The sequence below is a fragment of the Sinocyclocheilus grahami genome, unplaced genomic scaffold (assembly GCF_001515645.1).
Source record: "Sinocyclocheilus grahami isolate Dianchi unplaced genomic scaffold, SAMN03320097.WGS_v1.1 scaffold127.1, whole genome shotgun sequence".
Classification (NCBI taxonomy): domain Eukaryota; kingdom Metazoa; phylum Chordata; class Actinopteri; order Cypriniformes; family Cyprinidae; genus Sinocyclocheilus; species Sinocyclocheilus grahami.
In genome coordinates, this window is record NW_015505306.1 from 1,456,542 (window position 1) to 1,471,593 (window position 15,052).

Below are 15,052 nucleotides of genomic sequence, written 5' to 3' on the forward strand. Positions count from 1 at the left end.
GCAAAATGAGCCCCTACCAAGTATTGAGTACATGTACAGTAAATTAACATACTTTCCAGAAGGCCAACAATTCACTAAAAATGTTTTTTTTATTGGTCTTATGAAGTATTCTAATTTGTTGAGATAGTGAATTGGTGGGTTTTTGTTAAATGTGAGCCAAAATCATCACAATTAAAAGAACCAAAGACTTAAACTACTTCAGTCTGTGTGCACTGAATTTATTTAATACACGAGTTTCACAATTTGAGTTGAATTACTGAAATAAATGAACTTTTCCACGACATTCTAATTTATTGAGATGCACCTGTACTAATACTAAGAGTAGATTTGGTTCGAATAGCCAATATTTTAGTAGGCTATAAATATGTGGCTATGTTACAGCTCCTCTTTGAAGCGTTTGTGTTTTTCTCCTTTTCCATCTGTCCAATCCTATTCTGCTCACAGGTGGTTGGAGATGAGTTTTGTTCCTGCTTTGTTGCAGTTTGCTGATTTTTCTAAAATAACTTATTTTTGCTTTTCAGATAAAAGGGTAGTTTGTTCAATATGTTGCGGGCTCATTTATTGGTAATAAATAATTGATAAATAATATCGATGATAATAAATTATCAAAAAATATTGGGCTTGTTTTTTAAGCTGCGGTTGCTTATTTGTCTCGCGAGAGTTGGCAACAGTGCTAGAGCCGTTGAGCTACGTAAAGCCGCATTTGACAGGGTATGCCAGCCACAATCTCATCCATATTGCTATAAAATATAGCATTCTGTGTAGAATTCAAATACCTCCGATACATTTTGTGGTCTGCGCCGACTCGTGCATGTGATCCGCTCCATGCTATCGTATCTCTGGACCGGAACAGAGTGTGTGTGCGGTGCGGTGGTTAGACTTAGACTAAACCAGACTTCTTTTTGTCCTCAATGGAAAGCATATTTACACTGTTATAATAATAATATATTGATACCAACACCCAAAAAACTTTAATTTTGATTTCATGGGGACTTTAACAAAATACTAAGCACTTCTCAAAAAACTAACAAGCTAATACCAAAGGGCCACACAGCCCTTCACAGATTTATTTTATGAAGGATACTAGAGGGAGTCAACACATTATGTGAAGGTTAATGACTCAAGTTCACTCAATACAAGCATTAAAAGTTTATGTATTTTCTACAAGTTTTTCTACAAGTGTTTTCAGTTTGCATTGAAACAAAGTCTCAACCTCATATCCTCTCACAAACTTATTGAGGGAAAAATACAGGAACAATGCTGCAAAAATCTATTCATTACTTCAATTGTCCTAAATGTGTGGAGCTGGATTGGGTAGCTCCATGCCACAAAAGGCACTTTGATATCCAAAATAGCAGCGTTTTTAAGCCTTTCGTCTCAAATTAGCATAGACTATAACACACTTCAGGGTAAAGGGACAGTTCACTCAAAAATGAAAATTCTATAAATTTACCGACCCTCATGTTCAAAACCTTAACATAAAAGAGGTTTTGAAGAATGTTGGTAACCAAACAATTTTGGTTACCACTGACTTCCATTGTATGGACATAAAACATTTCTCAAAATATGTTCCACAGAAGAAATCAAGTCATAAAGGTTTGGGATGACAGAAAGAGTAAAATATGATTCATTTTTGGGTGAATTTTCACTTAAAGCTGAGAGGGGAACTCAACTTAATGCAACAGTGTTTCCTTCCACTCCATTGACCTCATTACTTCTTAAAAGTTATGCTAGGATGCTCAGTGATAATGAATTAAGTGCTTTACACTCATCAGACTAATCAGAATTACTGTTATTCTGTTCAAAATGATTTAGTAACTAGCATGAATTACATTATAAAAGTCTTACTAGATTTGCATGGGCAAAATCTGACTTCCATGGCAAACATGGAACCATGCATGGAGAAGTTGCACCGTTGGTAAGGAACCATAGCATTATTTACACAAAAGCATGATGGATGAGTAGGCCATTATACCGTCATACAAAGGTTTCACATCGGTCAACGGGCAGTTAGAAAATATCTGAGCAGTTCTGGCCGCTCAGTTGGCACTGTCAAATCTGAGATAAAAGCGTGGGCACTGTGTTGTCCAAAACAATGCTCTGCTGTTTCAGGCCCAAGTTGGTGTAGTGTAGGTCTTCATTCAGCCCTGGGATGATGGTTGCTCCATGCATCTCCACTGGCATCAGACTGAAGCTTAGGCACTCACTCAGTCATGAGACTGCAACTTATGAAGGTCAAAGTTCAACAGGCCACCAACTTTTCCATGGTCTGCAGGGAACATGACCTTAGACTGGATTCAGCTTCATTTGTAGAGTTGAAGTCTTGCCAAATCTAAATCATACTTCTATAGGAAATTATCTTGTGTATATAAAATACAGTGAAGGTTTGGAGATTCTGTTTGCTGTCAAGAGAATCCGGTAATCGGAAACAAGCAACATCCATCCAGCGCACGAAGAAGGCGTGTTTGTCCAACAGTTTACTGCAAAATTCACACGGGACAGATGCCCGAGTCCACAGAGTTGCAAGAGATTTGTGACGTATTACTCAACATGTTGACAACTACTAATGATTAGCGGTCACATTTAGCACGTCCACACCTAAAGAAAGAAAACAGAATAACTTGCTAGAGCCCATATACATTGAAAGATCTGATTCCAGTAGAAAAGGGTTCAAGGAATGTGTACACAGTATTGTTTAGCTGCTTTCAAAATAGTACAGGCTTTACAATGAGTAATGGTACAGTGTGATTAAATGTTACACAAATGTTTTTAATGTGACATTGTCTGCACATACAGCTACACTGATGGAACAATCCAATCCTAATTTTTTTTATTTTTTTTTATATATATATATATATAATTTTTAATACCGTAGTGTCCCGAATATAAGACAATGTTTTTTTCTTGGAAATACATCTGAAAAACGCAGTCGTCTTATATTCGAGGTCTAGAGTTTGACATGTCAATAATACACCCACAACAATAGGTGGCGCCAAATACGCGCAAAACGAGTGTGCCATGAAATACGCAATGTAATGCGTGTTGTAAAGATCGCGAGTAAAAACAAAAGAAAGAGAAAACCTTACAGCTGCACGAGTCGTGACTGTCACCTTAGCCTGATGGGACCAACTCTACTTCTACTGTTAATAAGATTTTGGTAGGCTACTATTAGATGGATAGCCTAAATGTCCTAATTCAGATGGGCTACCGGTTTTTTTTAATTTTTTTTATGGTATATCAAAAAGTGTATATTTTTTAAATGTGATTGTTGGTACATTTTACCAGTTTTTAACCATACTTTCAAAACAAAAATTAAAATAGGAAAAATATGCAATATGATGATAATTGAAAACAAAATGTGTTTTACTGAGAAAAAACAAGATTTGGTTTTTAAAAAGCCTTTTTCCAAAAGGTACATCTGGAAAAAGGGGGGTCATCTTATAATCAGGGTCGTCTTATATTCGGGCCAGTACGGTAATAATAAGTTTAGGGTCAGCAAAATAAAGTAATAATACTTTTATTCAGCAAAGCATGCATTAAACTAGTCAAATGTGACATTTGAAAAGTTTCTTGTTTTAAATAAATGTTCTTTTGAACTTTCTATTCAAAGAATATTAAGCAGCACTACTGTTTTCAACATTGATAATAATACAGGTGCATCTCAAATTAGAATGTCGTGGAAAAGTTCATTTCAGTTATTCAACTCAAATTGTGAAACTCGTGTATTAAATAAATTCTATGCACACAGACTGAAGTAGTTTAAGTCTTTGGTTCTTTTAATTGTGATGATTTTGGCTCACATTTCACAAAAACCCACCAATTCACTATCTCAACAAATTAGAATACTTCATAAGACCAATAAAAAAATTTTTTTAGTGAATTCTTGGCCTTCTGGAAAGTATGTTCATTTACTGTACAATGTTTCTAGCAGACTCCTCAAACTCATTGTAAGAATCTCTGACCTTTACGGTGCTGTCTACAGCTCCAGAGAAGAGTCTTCCTCTGGACACAGCGAGCGCCGTTACGCTGCCCTGGTGCCGCAGCAGAGTCTGGGTGCAGATCATGTTGTCCATGCTCCACACCTACACAGGTACAACAATTAATGCACAAAAGAGCTGGCACAAATCCCCACATTTCACACCCCAAACCCAAGCCTTGTGTTTACCCTGAGAGAGCGATCATAGGAGGCACTGAACACTTTGGTCTGATCGGGGGTTGAGATGACGGCCAGGGCATACACTGTGCCCACATGGCCCGTCAGCGTCCGCACCTGCTCTTTGGACTCAATGTCCCAAACCTTATTCACAGAGGAGAAATCACAATTTTAATAATGTCCTGACATTTTCCATGATGTATGTAAAGCTCTGCAGGGCGTAGAGATTAATACTACTTACATGAATGAGGTTCTCATAGGTGCCACAAACTATATGGTGATTGGTGACTGCAATGGAGTACACACTGCCTCCAGAGGTCTGGAGCACATGGACACACTCCAGAGAACGGATGTCCCAGATCTGAGGGGAAATAGCATACAGAGCAGTTCACAAAAATCCATTTCATTTACTGACACTAGATAGTATGCACCTTATAATACAAGTTCTGCATGAGACATTAAAAGAATGTGTATATATTCAAAATAATTATGTAAATAAATAAAAATCAATAGCCAAATTACTGGTTAAAAACTACACATACACACAGGTCACTGTTACCATGAAAACGAGAAGAGTGCAAAAAAAAGCTCCGCAACAACCCCCACACTCAGTCGAACATGTGAATGTTATAAATTGAGTCAGTCTCCCTACACTCTCAATCTAAAACAACTTGAATATTTGGATGCATTTCAATATATTTCAAATATACTTATGATCAATGACTATACGTCAATAGTTAATACTGTACAATATTTTTTATTTTATTGCATCATTCGCAGTGCTTTGCCAGCGGTGTAGCTCATTGCCAATTGTCACAGTTTTTTTTACCTTGTTTTTTCCCTCCATTTTTCAAAAACTACATTTTGTTCAAATTAAAGGTTATAAAGTTGTGCTTCATCTCAGAGTAAGTTTGTTTGGTTCATTGCTTAAACTCTTTATTAATTTTTTTTTAAACACTATGGAAGCAATGAACGGGAAATATAATTCCATAACAGTCTGCTGGAAAAGCAATGGTCACTACTGCACTCAATAGCAGTGGAGCATTTGTATTTTTATTTGTTCTTTCTCTGTGAGCATTTGTAGCAGTCTGCACTCAGCTTCCTGTCTGAGATCTCTGGAGTCTTAATTAGACAACAAGCAGCTTTGGTTTGTCCGTCTTATCCGGTTTTACAAACAACTCAGAGAAATGCTCTTTTTTTTTTATGCTTCTACTAAATACTGAGGAAAGGGTCTGAATACTTAGGACCATGTGATATTTAAGTTTTTCTTTTTGAATAAATCTGCAAAAATGTCAACAATTCTGTGTTTTTCTGTCAATATGGGGTGCTGTGTGTACATTAATGAGGAAAAAAAATTAACTTAAATGATTTTAGCAAATGGCTGCAATATAACAGAGTGAAAAATTTAAGGGGGTCTGAATACTTTCCGTACCCACTGTACATATATATAAAGATACATTATGTTATACATCTTAATAGGCTTGCTGTGATAGTCGGTGTTATCGGTGATAAGTCGCAACACCGGTTACGTCACTTGCGCAACAACCCCCCACTGTCATTTATATTTTAATAGTAATAAAAATCATTTAGTTCAGTTAGAGAACAGACTTCTCAAGACCACCTCTCAATGCAGCGTGCCAAACGACAGTCGCATCACAGATCAGCAGCAGGAGTCAGATTTCATTTATCAGTCGAGCTGACTGACAAGAAGAGTGAGAAGAAAGACAAGACAACGGCGGAGGATTTAGTTTCGAACCGAAATGCAAAAGTGTAGACTTTTGCCCTTTATCAGGTGATTTTGGAAGTTTTTTTTAACATTTGTTTCTTATTTATTTGGTTCCACAGTGTTAGCTGATTTTTACCATTTAAACTTTGTGTAATTTATTTTACATCAAAGTGTATGCCGTGCCTCCAAGCTTTCTTATACGTTTTGCTAATAAACGTTCTATGTTTCTTATTTATTTGGTTCTACAGTGTTTGGTGATTTTTGTATTTTTTTTAATATTTAAACATTGTGTAAGTTATTTGTTATTTTATATTAGGCCTATATTATGGTGCATTTTTATTTTCTGTGTTAATAAAAGGGGTCATATGATGTGATTTCAAGTTTTCCTTTCTCTTTGGAGTGTTACAAGCTGTTCGTGAATAGATAAGATCCCTAAAGTTGCAAAGACTACAGCCTCAAACCCAAAGAGATATTCTTTATAAAAGTTAAGACTCGTCCACATCCTCCTAAAACGCCTCGTTCAAACACGCCCCCCACGTCTACGTCATGATGTGGGAAGATTTGCGTAACGCCGCCCAAATGTTCACGCAAAGAAAGGAGGAGTAACTTTTATTCTCGCTGTAGTATTAGGGCCTTTCGCACCGCTTTAGTTCCAGACATTAACAACAGGAGGATGGAGGACACGGTGATCGGAGCTGTGTTTTTGTTTTGTCTCGCGGGTTTCACAATAATGGACATGGAAAGTCGACATATACGTAAAGCGACTGAAAGAACGGAAAGGAGGACTAAGAATCTCCAACGACAACCGGCAGTGCTACATTTGCTACAAGTGCCTGCACTTCAGCATCCGTCCATCTATCGCTGTTCTCCATACTTGCGAAATAAGTTGACAATGTTTACAGTATGTTTACACGGCGTTTTAAATCATGGCGGGGGAGGCCGTCTTCATACGCGGTTTGCCAATCAATGTCTACTTACGTCATGGGTAGTACCAGTTGTGCTGGTTAGACCCTGCTCCGGAGTAGGAGCTAATTTGGTTCTCGAAAAAGGCAGTCCGGTACTAAAATCGCACCCAGTTCCGGCGGTGCGAAAACGCCAAAAAGTGGGTAGTTCCACAATTAGTTCTGGTACTATGAAAAGGTTGCGGTGCGAAAGGCCCTATTGTTGCTGCCGCCGCCGCTGCCTTGTCGTGGAGACACTGTGTTTCTTTGTGAAACTAGAAATTAGTGGTTAAGTTGTATTTACAACACTGTTCCAGAACAGTTCGAACCAAATATTCAGATGTGTGCAGTGCTTTTTACAGAGGACGAGGACTGTTTCCTGGGAGAGTAGCCAACAATGCCATTGTTCCGGTGAATTCAGTTCCCGTTTCCCCTTTGGCGCGCATGCTGACCACAGTCTATGATGCTGACAAATAATGCTGACTCACAGCTAGTGGTCGACCGATATATCGCCACGGTCAAATATCGGCATTAGCCGATAAGTTTTTCTGTTTGGCCGATGTGTTAGAGGCGGGACTTTTATTTTGATGGCACCGAGTGTGGCAGCGCCTGAGCACACAGTGCTCACATTCTCCCCTCTTGTTCGCCGTCGTCGTTAACAGTTCTGTCTAATACAGATAGAGGTCTAATAGATGTGTGCAGTGCTTTTTACAGAGGACGAGGACTGTTTCCTGGGAGAGTAGCCAACAATGCCATTGTTCCGGTGAATTCAGTTCCCGTTTCCCCTTTGGCGCGCATGCTGACCACAGTCTATGATGCTGACAAATAATGCTGACTCACAGCTAGTGGTCGACCGATATATCGCCACGGTCAAATATCGGCATTAGCCGATAAGTTTTTCTGTTTGGCCGATGTGTTAGAGGCGGGACTTTTATTTTGATGGCACCGAGTGTGGCAGCGCCTGAGCACACAGTGCTCACATTCTCCCCTCTTGTTCGCCGTCGTCGTTAACAGTTCTGTCTAATACAGATAGAGGTCTAATAATCCGATAGAACCGTTAAACAAAGGAATTAAAATGTATACAAAAAGTATTATAACCATTGCTTTTATATTATTAGTCATAGAAAGGCAAACATTATAATACTTTCTTGTTTGCCGTCAGCAATCAGCAAATACGAATTTACATCATTTAAACAAATCTTTGAATGGCTAATGAAAATGAAATTTCACAAACCTTGCATACTTAGTCAAATCCAGTTGTAAGATCTTGTGAAGTGTGCATGTGACCTGCATGATCGCGTGTTCTCTGCGTGACTTTCGGTCCATGCAAATTGAATGCTTTAAACATTAAATTTGTGATTTCAAATTATGCTGCACTTTATGCATTTGCCCACTGTCATATTCATGTCATTTTCACTGTGTGCTGTTTGTAAAATGAGTGTTACCTTGGCTTTATTTTAAAAAATATATATGATTCCCAATGCACACAAACTTTCCAAAATGCTGTTGGTTATAGTTTACTTAATTTTTTATTATATTTTTATTAAATATTTATTTATCTGTGGAAAATACTTTGCCATCTAAAGTATAAGTATGTTTATTTAATTGTATGTTTAATTAAAATAAATACAATTATATCGGCCATCGGCCACCCTGCTTTCCAAGATATCGGCATCGGCTGTCAAAAAAATAATATTGGTCGACCACTACTCACAGCCTGTAAGTACGCTTTCATATTTAAAGGATTTGCCACTGATGATTCAAACGAGAGTTTTGAGCAGTGTAGAGTAGCACTTGTTTGTCGTTTCTCCGATCACAAATGCAGACATGGTTTTATGTTTACGTGGCGCGATGCAACAACGCGTAAAAAGACAGTATAAGTCATTATAATCAGTAATTATGTCCCCACTGGATGCAACAAATGCCTCGTTTGTAATGGGTTTTATTGTTGTTGTCTCGTCGCACCGGGACACAGCATCACAGTATGGTAGGGCCGTAACATTTCTGTCACACGCTTGAGGAATTCGGCCAATCACAACGCACTAGATAGCTGGCCAATCAGAGCACATCTCGCTTTTCAGAACAATGAGCTTTGTAGCATTAGCCGATAAGTTTTTCTGTTTGGCCGATGTGTTAGAGGCGGGACTTTTATTTTGATGGCACCGAGTGTGGCAGCGCCTGAGCACACAGTGCTCACATTCTCCCCTCTTGTTCGCCGTCGTCGTTAACAGTTCTGTCTAATACAGATAGAGGTCTAATAATCCGATAGAACCGTTAAACAAAGGAATTAAAATGTATACAAAAAGTATTATAACCATTGCTTTTATATTATTAGTCATAGAAAGGCAAACATTATAATACTTTCTTGTTTGCCGTCAGCAATCAGCAAATACGAATTTACATCATTTAAACAAATCTTTGAATGGCTAATGAAAATGAAATTTCACAAACCTTGCATACTTAGTCAAATCCAGTTGTAAGATCTTGTGAAGTGTGCATGTGACCTGCATGATCGCGTGTTCTCTGCGTGACTTTCGGTCCATGCAAATTGAATGCTTTAAACATTAAATTTGTGATTTCAAATTATGCTGCACTTTATGCATTTGCCCACTGTCATATTCATGTCATTTTCACTGTGTGCTGTTTGTAAAATGAGTGCTACCTTGGCTTTATTTTAAAAAATATATATGATTCCCAATGCACACAAACTTTCCAAAATGCTGTTGGTTATAGTTTACTTAATTTTTAATTATATTTTTATTAAATATTTATTTATCTGTGGAAAATACTTTGCCATCTAAAGTATAAGTATGTTTATTTAATTGTATGTTTAATTAAAATAAATACAATTATATCGGCCATCGGCCACCCTGCTTTCCAAGATATCGGCATCGGCTGTCAAAAAAATAATATTGGTCGACCACTACTCACAGCCTGTAAGTACGCTTTCATATTTAAAGGATTTGCCACTGATGATTCAAACGAGAGTTTTGAGCAGTGTAGAGTAGCACTTGTTTGTCGTTTCTCCGATCACAAATGCAGACATGGTTTTATGTTTACGTGGCGCGATGCAACAACGCGTAAAAAGACAGTATAAGTCATTATAATCAGTAATTATGTCCCCACTGGATGCAACAAATGCCTCGTTTGTAATGGGTTTTATTGTTGTTGTCTCGTCGCACCGGGACACAGCATCACAGTATGGTAGGGCCGTAACATTTCTGTCACACGCTTGAGGAATTCGGCCAATCACAACGCACTAGATAGCTGGCCAATCAGAGCACATCTCGCTTTTCAGAACAATGAGCTTTGTAAAAATCGACGCATTTCAGAAAGGCGGGGCATAGAGGAGAAACAATAATGTACAGTATGTGGAAAATATGTGTTTTTTTAACCTTAAGCCGCATAAACATTTCATTACACCAAATACACAAAATAATGTTCTTTTTAGCAACGTCATATGACCCCCTTAATAAAAGGTCTATGTTTAATATAAGTGAGTTTATCTGTTTTGTTGTTGTCATTCAAGCAATTGACACCGAACTGTCACTAAGTCGTAAACGAAAGTAAAATGCACACGGGCATTTAGAAGCTATTTAAAAGTGAAGGAAAGCAAGGAAAATAGGGAAAACTCCAATGAACTACTCCCACATCCCAGCCCCCCGCCCGTCCGTCCACCCGTCACATGTCAATTAACCGGTGGAAAAATTTCCTCACAGTCACAACTCTACATCTTAAAGAGTATGCAAGGAGTACGTAACTCATGAGAAAAGGGATATGTAAACTTATGAGCATGACTGGATGTGAAAGCTGACCATTTAATTAATCTCTATGCATATGGTCCTTTATGATGAAATCTGGGCATTCCTGAAGCAGTTAAAAGTTTAACACTTCTAACCTTTATGGTTTGATAAGATCCACTGTACAGATGATTCTGAGAAGCAACCAGAGCTCGAACCCAGTGATTCAAGCCAGTTAGTTCCTTCTTTAGCTTCAGCTCCGTCCCCACAATATCCCACACCTACAGAGGGAGAGAGAGAGAGAGAAAGATGTTCAATCACTTGAGGAACATTCAGAATTGGTAAACAGGAAAGTCCCAGAAAGATGAGATCATTCTACTTTTAAGCCTCCACTCCCTCATTCCTCCCACACATCACCATGGTGATACAAGCTCAGCATGTGCTCTTCAGACAGGCTCTCAGAGCCAAGTGGATCTAATTCTTCTCCACTTGTGCCTCAGTAACTTAAGTCTGTGCTTTTTTCTTCTCTGCTGGAGCACCGATCGCATTCTCCACATCACTTTAAGAAAACCGAATACAGCTAATGTGCACATCAGCAAATGGGGCAGAATAAAGCTCAATATTAGCTGCTTGATTGGGCTTGTGTCTGCAGACACGCACATCTTCTCTTTAACAGACGCCACTGACCTTAATGGCTTTGAGAGAGCCACTGAATAGCATGTTGTGTGAGGACACCAGAGTGCACACTGGGTTGTCATGTGCCCGGATAGTGTTCACTTTCTGCAAGGTCTGGATATCCCAAACCTGAGGGAGAGCAAGCACATATCTGCATTATTTGTACCATGTCATGAACAGTTTGATTACTCTTATAAATGCATTTCAGAAACACTCACAATAATGGTGCAGTCAGCTGAGCCACTGTAAAGCTTGTTCCTGCAACAGAAAGGAGAAAAAAATATATATAAGACCTCCTGTCCAAAATGAAATGACATTTGCAACCCATTTTACTTTCACAATTTTTTAATTTTATTATATATATTTTTTATTTCCCTTTTCGACTTAATTTTTCGTAATTTTTTAATAAGCGCAAAATTAAAAATAAATACAAACACTTCTTGAATACCTAAACATTTATTCGTAACTGTTAATATTTATAACAATTAACAATACATTATTTACATATTTTTATTTGTTTAAATATACATGTCTGAATTCAAAACCCTCAAAATGCTTACCCCTGAATGCACAATGCCAACACTATTCCATCATGGCCCTCAAGGGTTTTCTGGCACTTATATGTGGTGCATGTGTCCCAAACCTATGTGGTGCACAGAAGTACAGGGAATTTATCTAGATGAAGAGGGATGCACATAAACCAAAGGAACAGAAAACTAATGGCAGGTGAAATTACCTTGATGGACTTATCTGATGACCCACTAAAGAGAAGATCACCGGTAGAATAGACACACAAACACCACACCGGACCCTGGTGGCCCACAAAAGTACCCTTGCATTTGAAGATCTGCTGGGGGTCGTAGGCTGCAAAACATTTCATACAGTCAGACAATGACATATTTCATTATCCTCACAGAAATTAGGAGCATAAACGAGGAAGAGACACTCACAGCCCAGTATACCCATATTGAGTCTGGCATTGATGTGAGACAGTTCATCCTGCAAAAAGAGGGGTGGGTTAGAAAGCTCTTAATACTGAAACACCACAATTGTACATCTTAATATGGTGGAAACCAGAGTAAAAGCAGACAAACATTCAGCATGGAAGCATCTCGTCTGAACTCCATCAGATCTTCGCTGAGCTTACTCTGGTTCTCATCCAGCACATCTGCCATATTAGCACAAGAAAACCCCAACAAAATCAACATTCATGCATATTTTGGCCTAAAAACAGTAAGCAGTTAAGAGTTAGTTTCCTCACCGAACTTGAGTTCCAAGTTCTTCTCCAGCTGGTCTAGTTTCTCAGAGAGTTTGCCCAGCATGGAGCGCAGGAACGAGATGTCCTGGTCCTTCTGCGCCAGTGTCACCTGCATCTCATGGAATCTGTCATCTGTCTGCTGGAGAAACTCCTTCAGCCCCTCGAACTTACACACCTCCAGGTGCGTCTCATACGTGTCCTGATTCCCGATAAAGGTGCAACTGGAGAAAAGTCAGCAGAGATCAATTCAAGGCTGTTTTATTTCATTATCTATGCAACTGAAGGAAAGATTGTTAGATTTCCAAACTTCCATACCCATATTTAGAGTGAGGGCACTTAATGTGTTCACACTCTTTCAGATGGGCCTCCAGGTTCATGGTGAGCAATGGAGGGCAGTTGGGGTTGTTGGGACAGCGAACAGGTCTGTAGTCACAGCTTACTTCATGATCTCTGCCACACACAATCCAAAGTCATTACACTCCCTTTGCATGACTCATGACTATGTCGCAACAATAGAAATTAAACGCTGATATTGTGAAAGCCAATGAACCCGTGTACTCACTTCCTGGTGATAAGCTTGATGGTGAAAGGACAGCCAAGTGGGTCAACCTCAAAGGCTCCGGGTTTGCCCGAGGCAGCTGGCCGACAGCCGTACTTGCAGTGAATGAAAAGCTCTCCGATTTGCTCGGCCACCGCTATGTTATTCACTACCACTGTGAGCTTGGAATTGTCCACGGGGCATTTCTCTGTAGAAACACAGGTTATTAGCTAAACGAAAATACTACTGTATGTCGAAAACATCACTCAAACCAACAGCATGAAATGAAAGAGTTAGCATGGAGAGGAAATGAAAGAGGAACTGAGCTAGAGACCTGCACTTGGTCCAAAATTAACTTTAAGCCACTCCTGCTAATGCTGAGTGAATTTAGAAAATTTAAATAAATATTAAAACAAATTTCAGGAAGTATTCAGATTGCTTCACCTTCTTTCGCATTTTATGCTGCATCCTTCTGCTAATTTTTCTTTTTACAAAAATCTACTGTACACCCCATAAAGGTGTTTTGTGCTTTATATTTTTGTCTTAGTGACGATAAAATTATTAACCTATTAATCTTAATAAATTAAGATTGTCATATTTTCATTTTGATTTAATATAAAATCTATCTAGGAATCCTTAACATATTCTGGATGGTCAGTTTTCCACTCAGATGAAATTTGAGAATGACAACGTTTTCTTTAGAAGATATCAGATCTATATCAGACGATATAAAATTTTCACTACATAATTATTGTGGTCAAAAAAAAAAAAAAAAAATCACAATAACAATATTATTGCGATACCTATAGAACCTTTGAAAAAACAATAATGCTATCAGTCAAATTCATGTTTATTTTAAGTTTTCTCTTTTTTGGCCAATGAAGTGTAGAGAGAGTTTGTAACCATAATTGCACAAAAGCATACAAAAAGAACTTAGTACAAATAGTGCTTCCTCACTACTGGCAGCAATGTTCATCATGGGAAAGGTGAAAGCAAGACAAATGCTTAAGAGTAAAAATGCTATCCTTACCTGAGGTCAAGGCACATCGCCTGCAGAATGTGTGCTAAGGTGACAAAGGAAGGGAAAAGAGAGCACAGTGAGAGTGAATAAGAACTGAAATTTCATTTTCATCTACTCAGCTATTTTAAGTGTAATTCATCTCTCAACAGACACTTGTACTGTGGCGTTCAACAGCCTGACAGTGCTGTAGGAAACAGGTCAATGAGGCGTGCTGTTCACGGCCTTAGCTGACAGGAAATCAATACATGGCCTGGAAACAGATCACGACAGACAGCCCTATCCTGAGGGAGAGGTGAGGGGATGGCTGGCTGACTCACTCCGCAGGTGGTGATGACGGGGTCCTTGAACACGCTGCAGCACAGCTGGCAACAAAGCTTAACTGAGGGCTGCTCCGCAAACACCTGTGGCTCCTGGGAAGTAAAAGAGAGGAAGGGTGAGAGAGAGAGAGAGAGAGAGAGAGAGAAAAAGTCAATCTTGTGCTGGGCACATGTGTAGGTCTGTCAGTCTTTTGCGTCACTATACTAGATCAACATGTGAATAGGAAACAGAAGACTGCTGACACTCACTGTGTCTTCCTCTTCCTCGTGGAGAGAAAAGGTGGAGCGCAGCGACATGTTGGACTCGGAGTGCAGAGAGCGAACCGAGATGGCAGAGTCTGAGCGACGAGGGGTACTAATGGGTGGCTGCAGGGACAGAGACAGTTAGCATCTAAACACTTTTTGAAAGGTTATTAAAATTACATCTGGAGGTATTCCAGAAAGAAAGTTATGTGACATACCCATGTAAGTTAACGTATAAGTAAACAGATAACCTCAACCTTTCAAAACGCTCCGGTTACTATCGTAACCTCGGTTCCCTGAGAGAGGGAATGAGACACCACGGAGATATTTCTCCGTTATGGGAACTCCTTCCCTTCCAACCTTTCCTGAAGTCCTATTGGCTCCCGCCAGTCCAATAGACTGGCCAATTTACGCAAAGAATGCAAATCGCATGAAAAAAC

The 15,052-nt window shown here is 39.0% G+C and overlaps 1 protein-coding gene across 1 annotated transcript in view; it reads right to left on the minus strand.

The window, feature by feature from the left end:
* Positions 1-1,578: 1,578 nt before the first annotated feature.
* The window catches only part of traf7 (TNF receptor-associated factor 7), a 20,255-nt gene continuing 6,781 nt past the window's right edge, over positions 1,579-15,052 (minus strand). Inside the window, exons 5-21 of the mRNA XM_016279126.1 lie at positions 14,619-14,735; positions 14,370-14,462; positions 14,062-14,095; positions 13,056-13,239; positions 12,809-12,943; positions 12,497-12,714; positions 12,330-12,403; positions 12,186-12,234; positions 11,972-12,099; positions 11,796-11,878; positions 11,454-11,493; positions 11,248-11,364; positions 10,719-10,841; positions 4,395-4,514; positions 4,166-4,297; positions 3,963-4,082; positions 1,579-2,598 (exon numbers count right to left, since the gene is read on the minus strand). Coding sequence (XP_016134612.1) covers positions 2,584-2,598; positions 3,963-4,082; positions 4,166-4,297; positions 4,395-4,514; positions 10,719-10,841; positions 11,248-11,364; positions 11,454-11,493; positions 11,796-11,878; positions 11,972-12,099; positions 12,186-12,234; positions 12,330-12,403; positions 12,497-12,714; positions 12,809-12,943; positions 13,056-13,239; positions 14,062-14,095; positions 14,370-14,462; positions 14,619-14,735 — 1,782 coding nt within the window. The 3' untranslated portion in view covers positions 1,579-2,583. The remainder of the gene's footprint in view (positions 2,599-3,962; positions 4,083-4,165; positions 4,298-4,394; positions 4,515-10,718; positions 10,842-11,247; positions 11,365-11,453; positions 11,494-11,795; positions 11,879-11,971; positions 12,100-12,185; positions 12,235-12,329; positions 12,404-12,496; positions 12,715-12,808; positions 12,944-13,055; positions 13,240-14,061; positions 14,096-14,369; positions 14,463-14,618; positions 14,736-15,052) is intronic.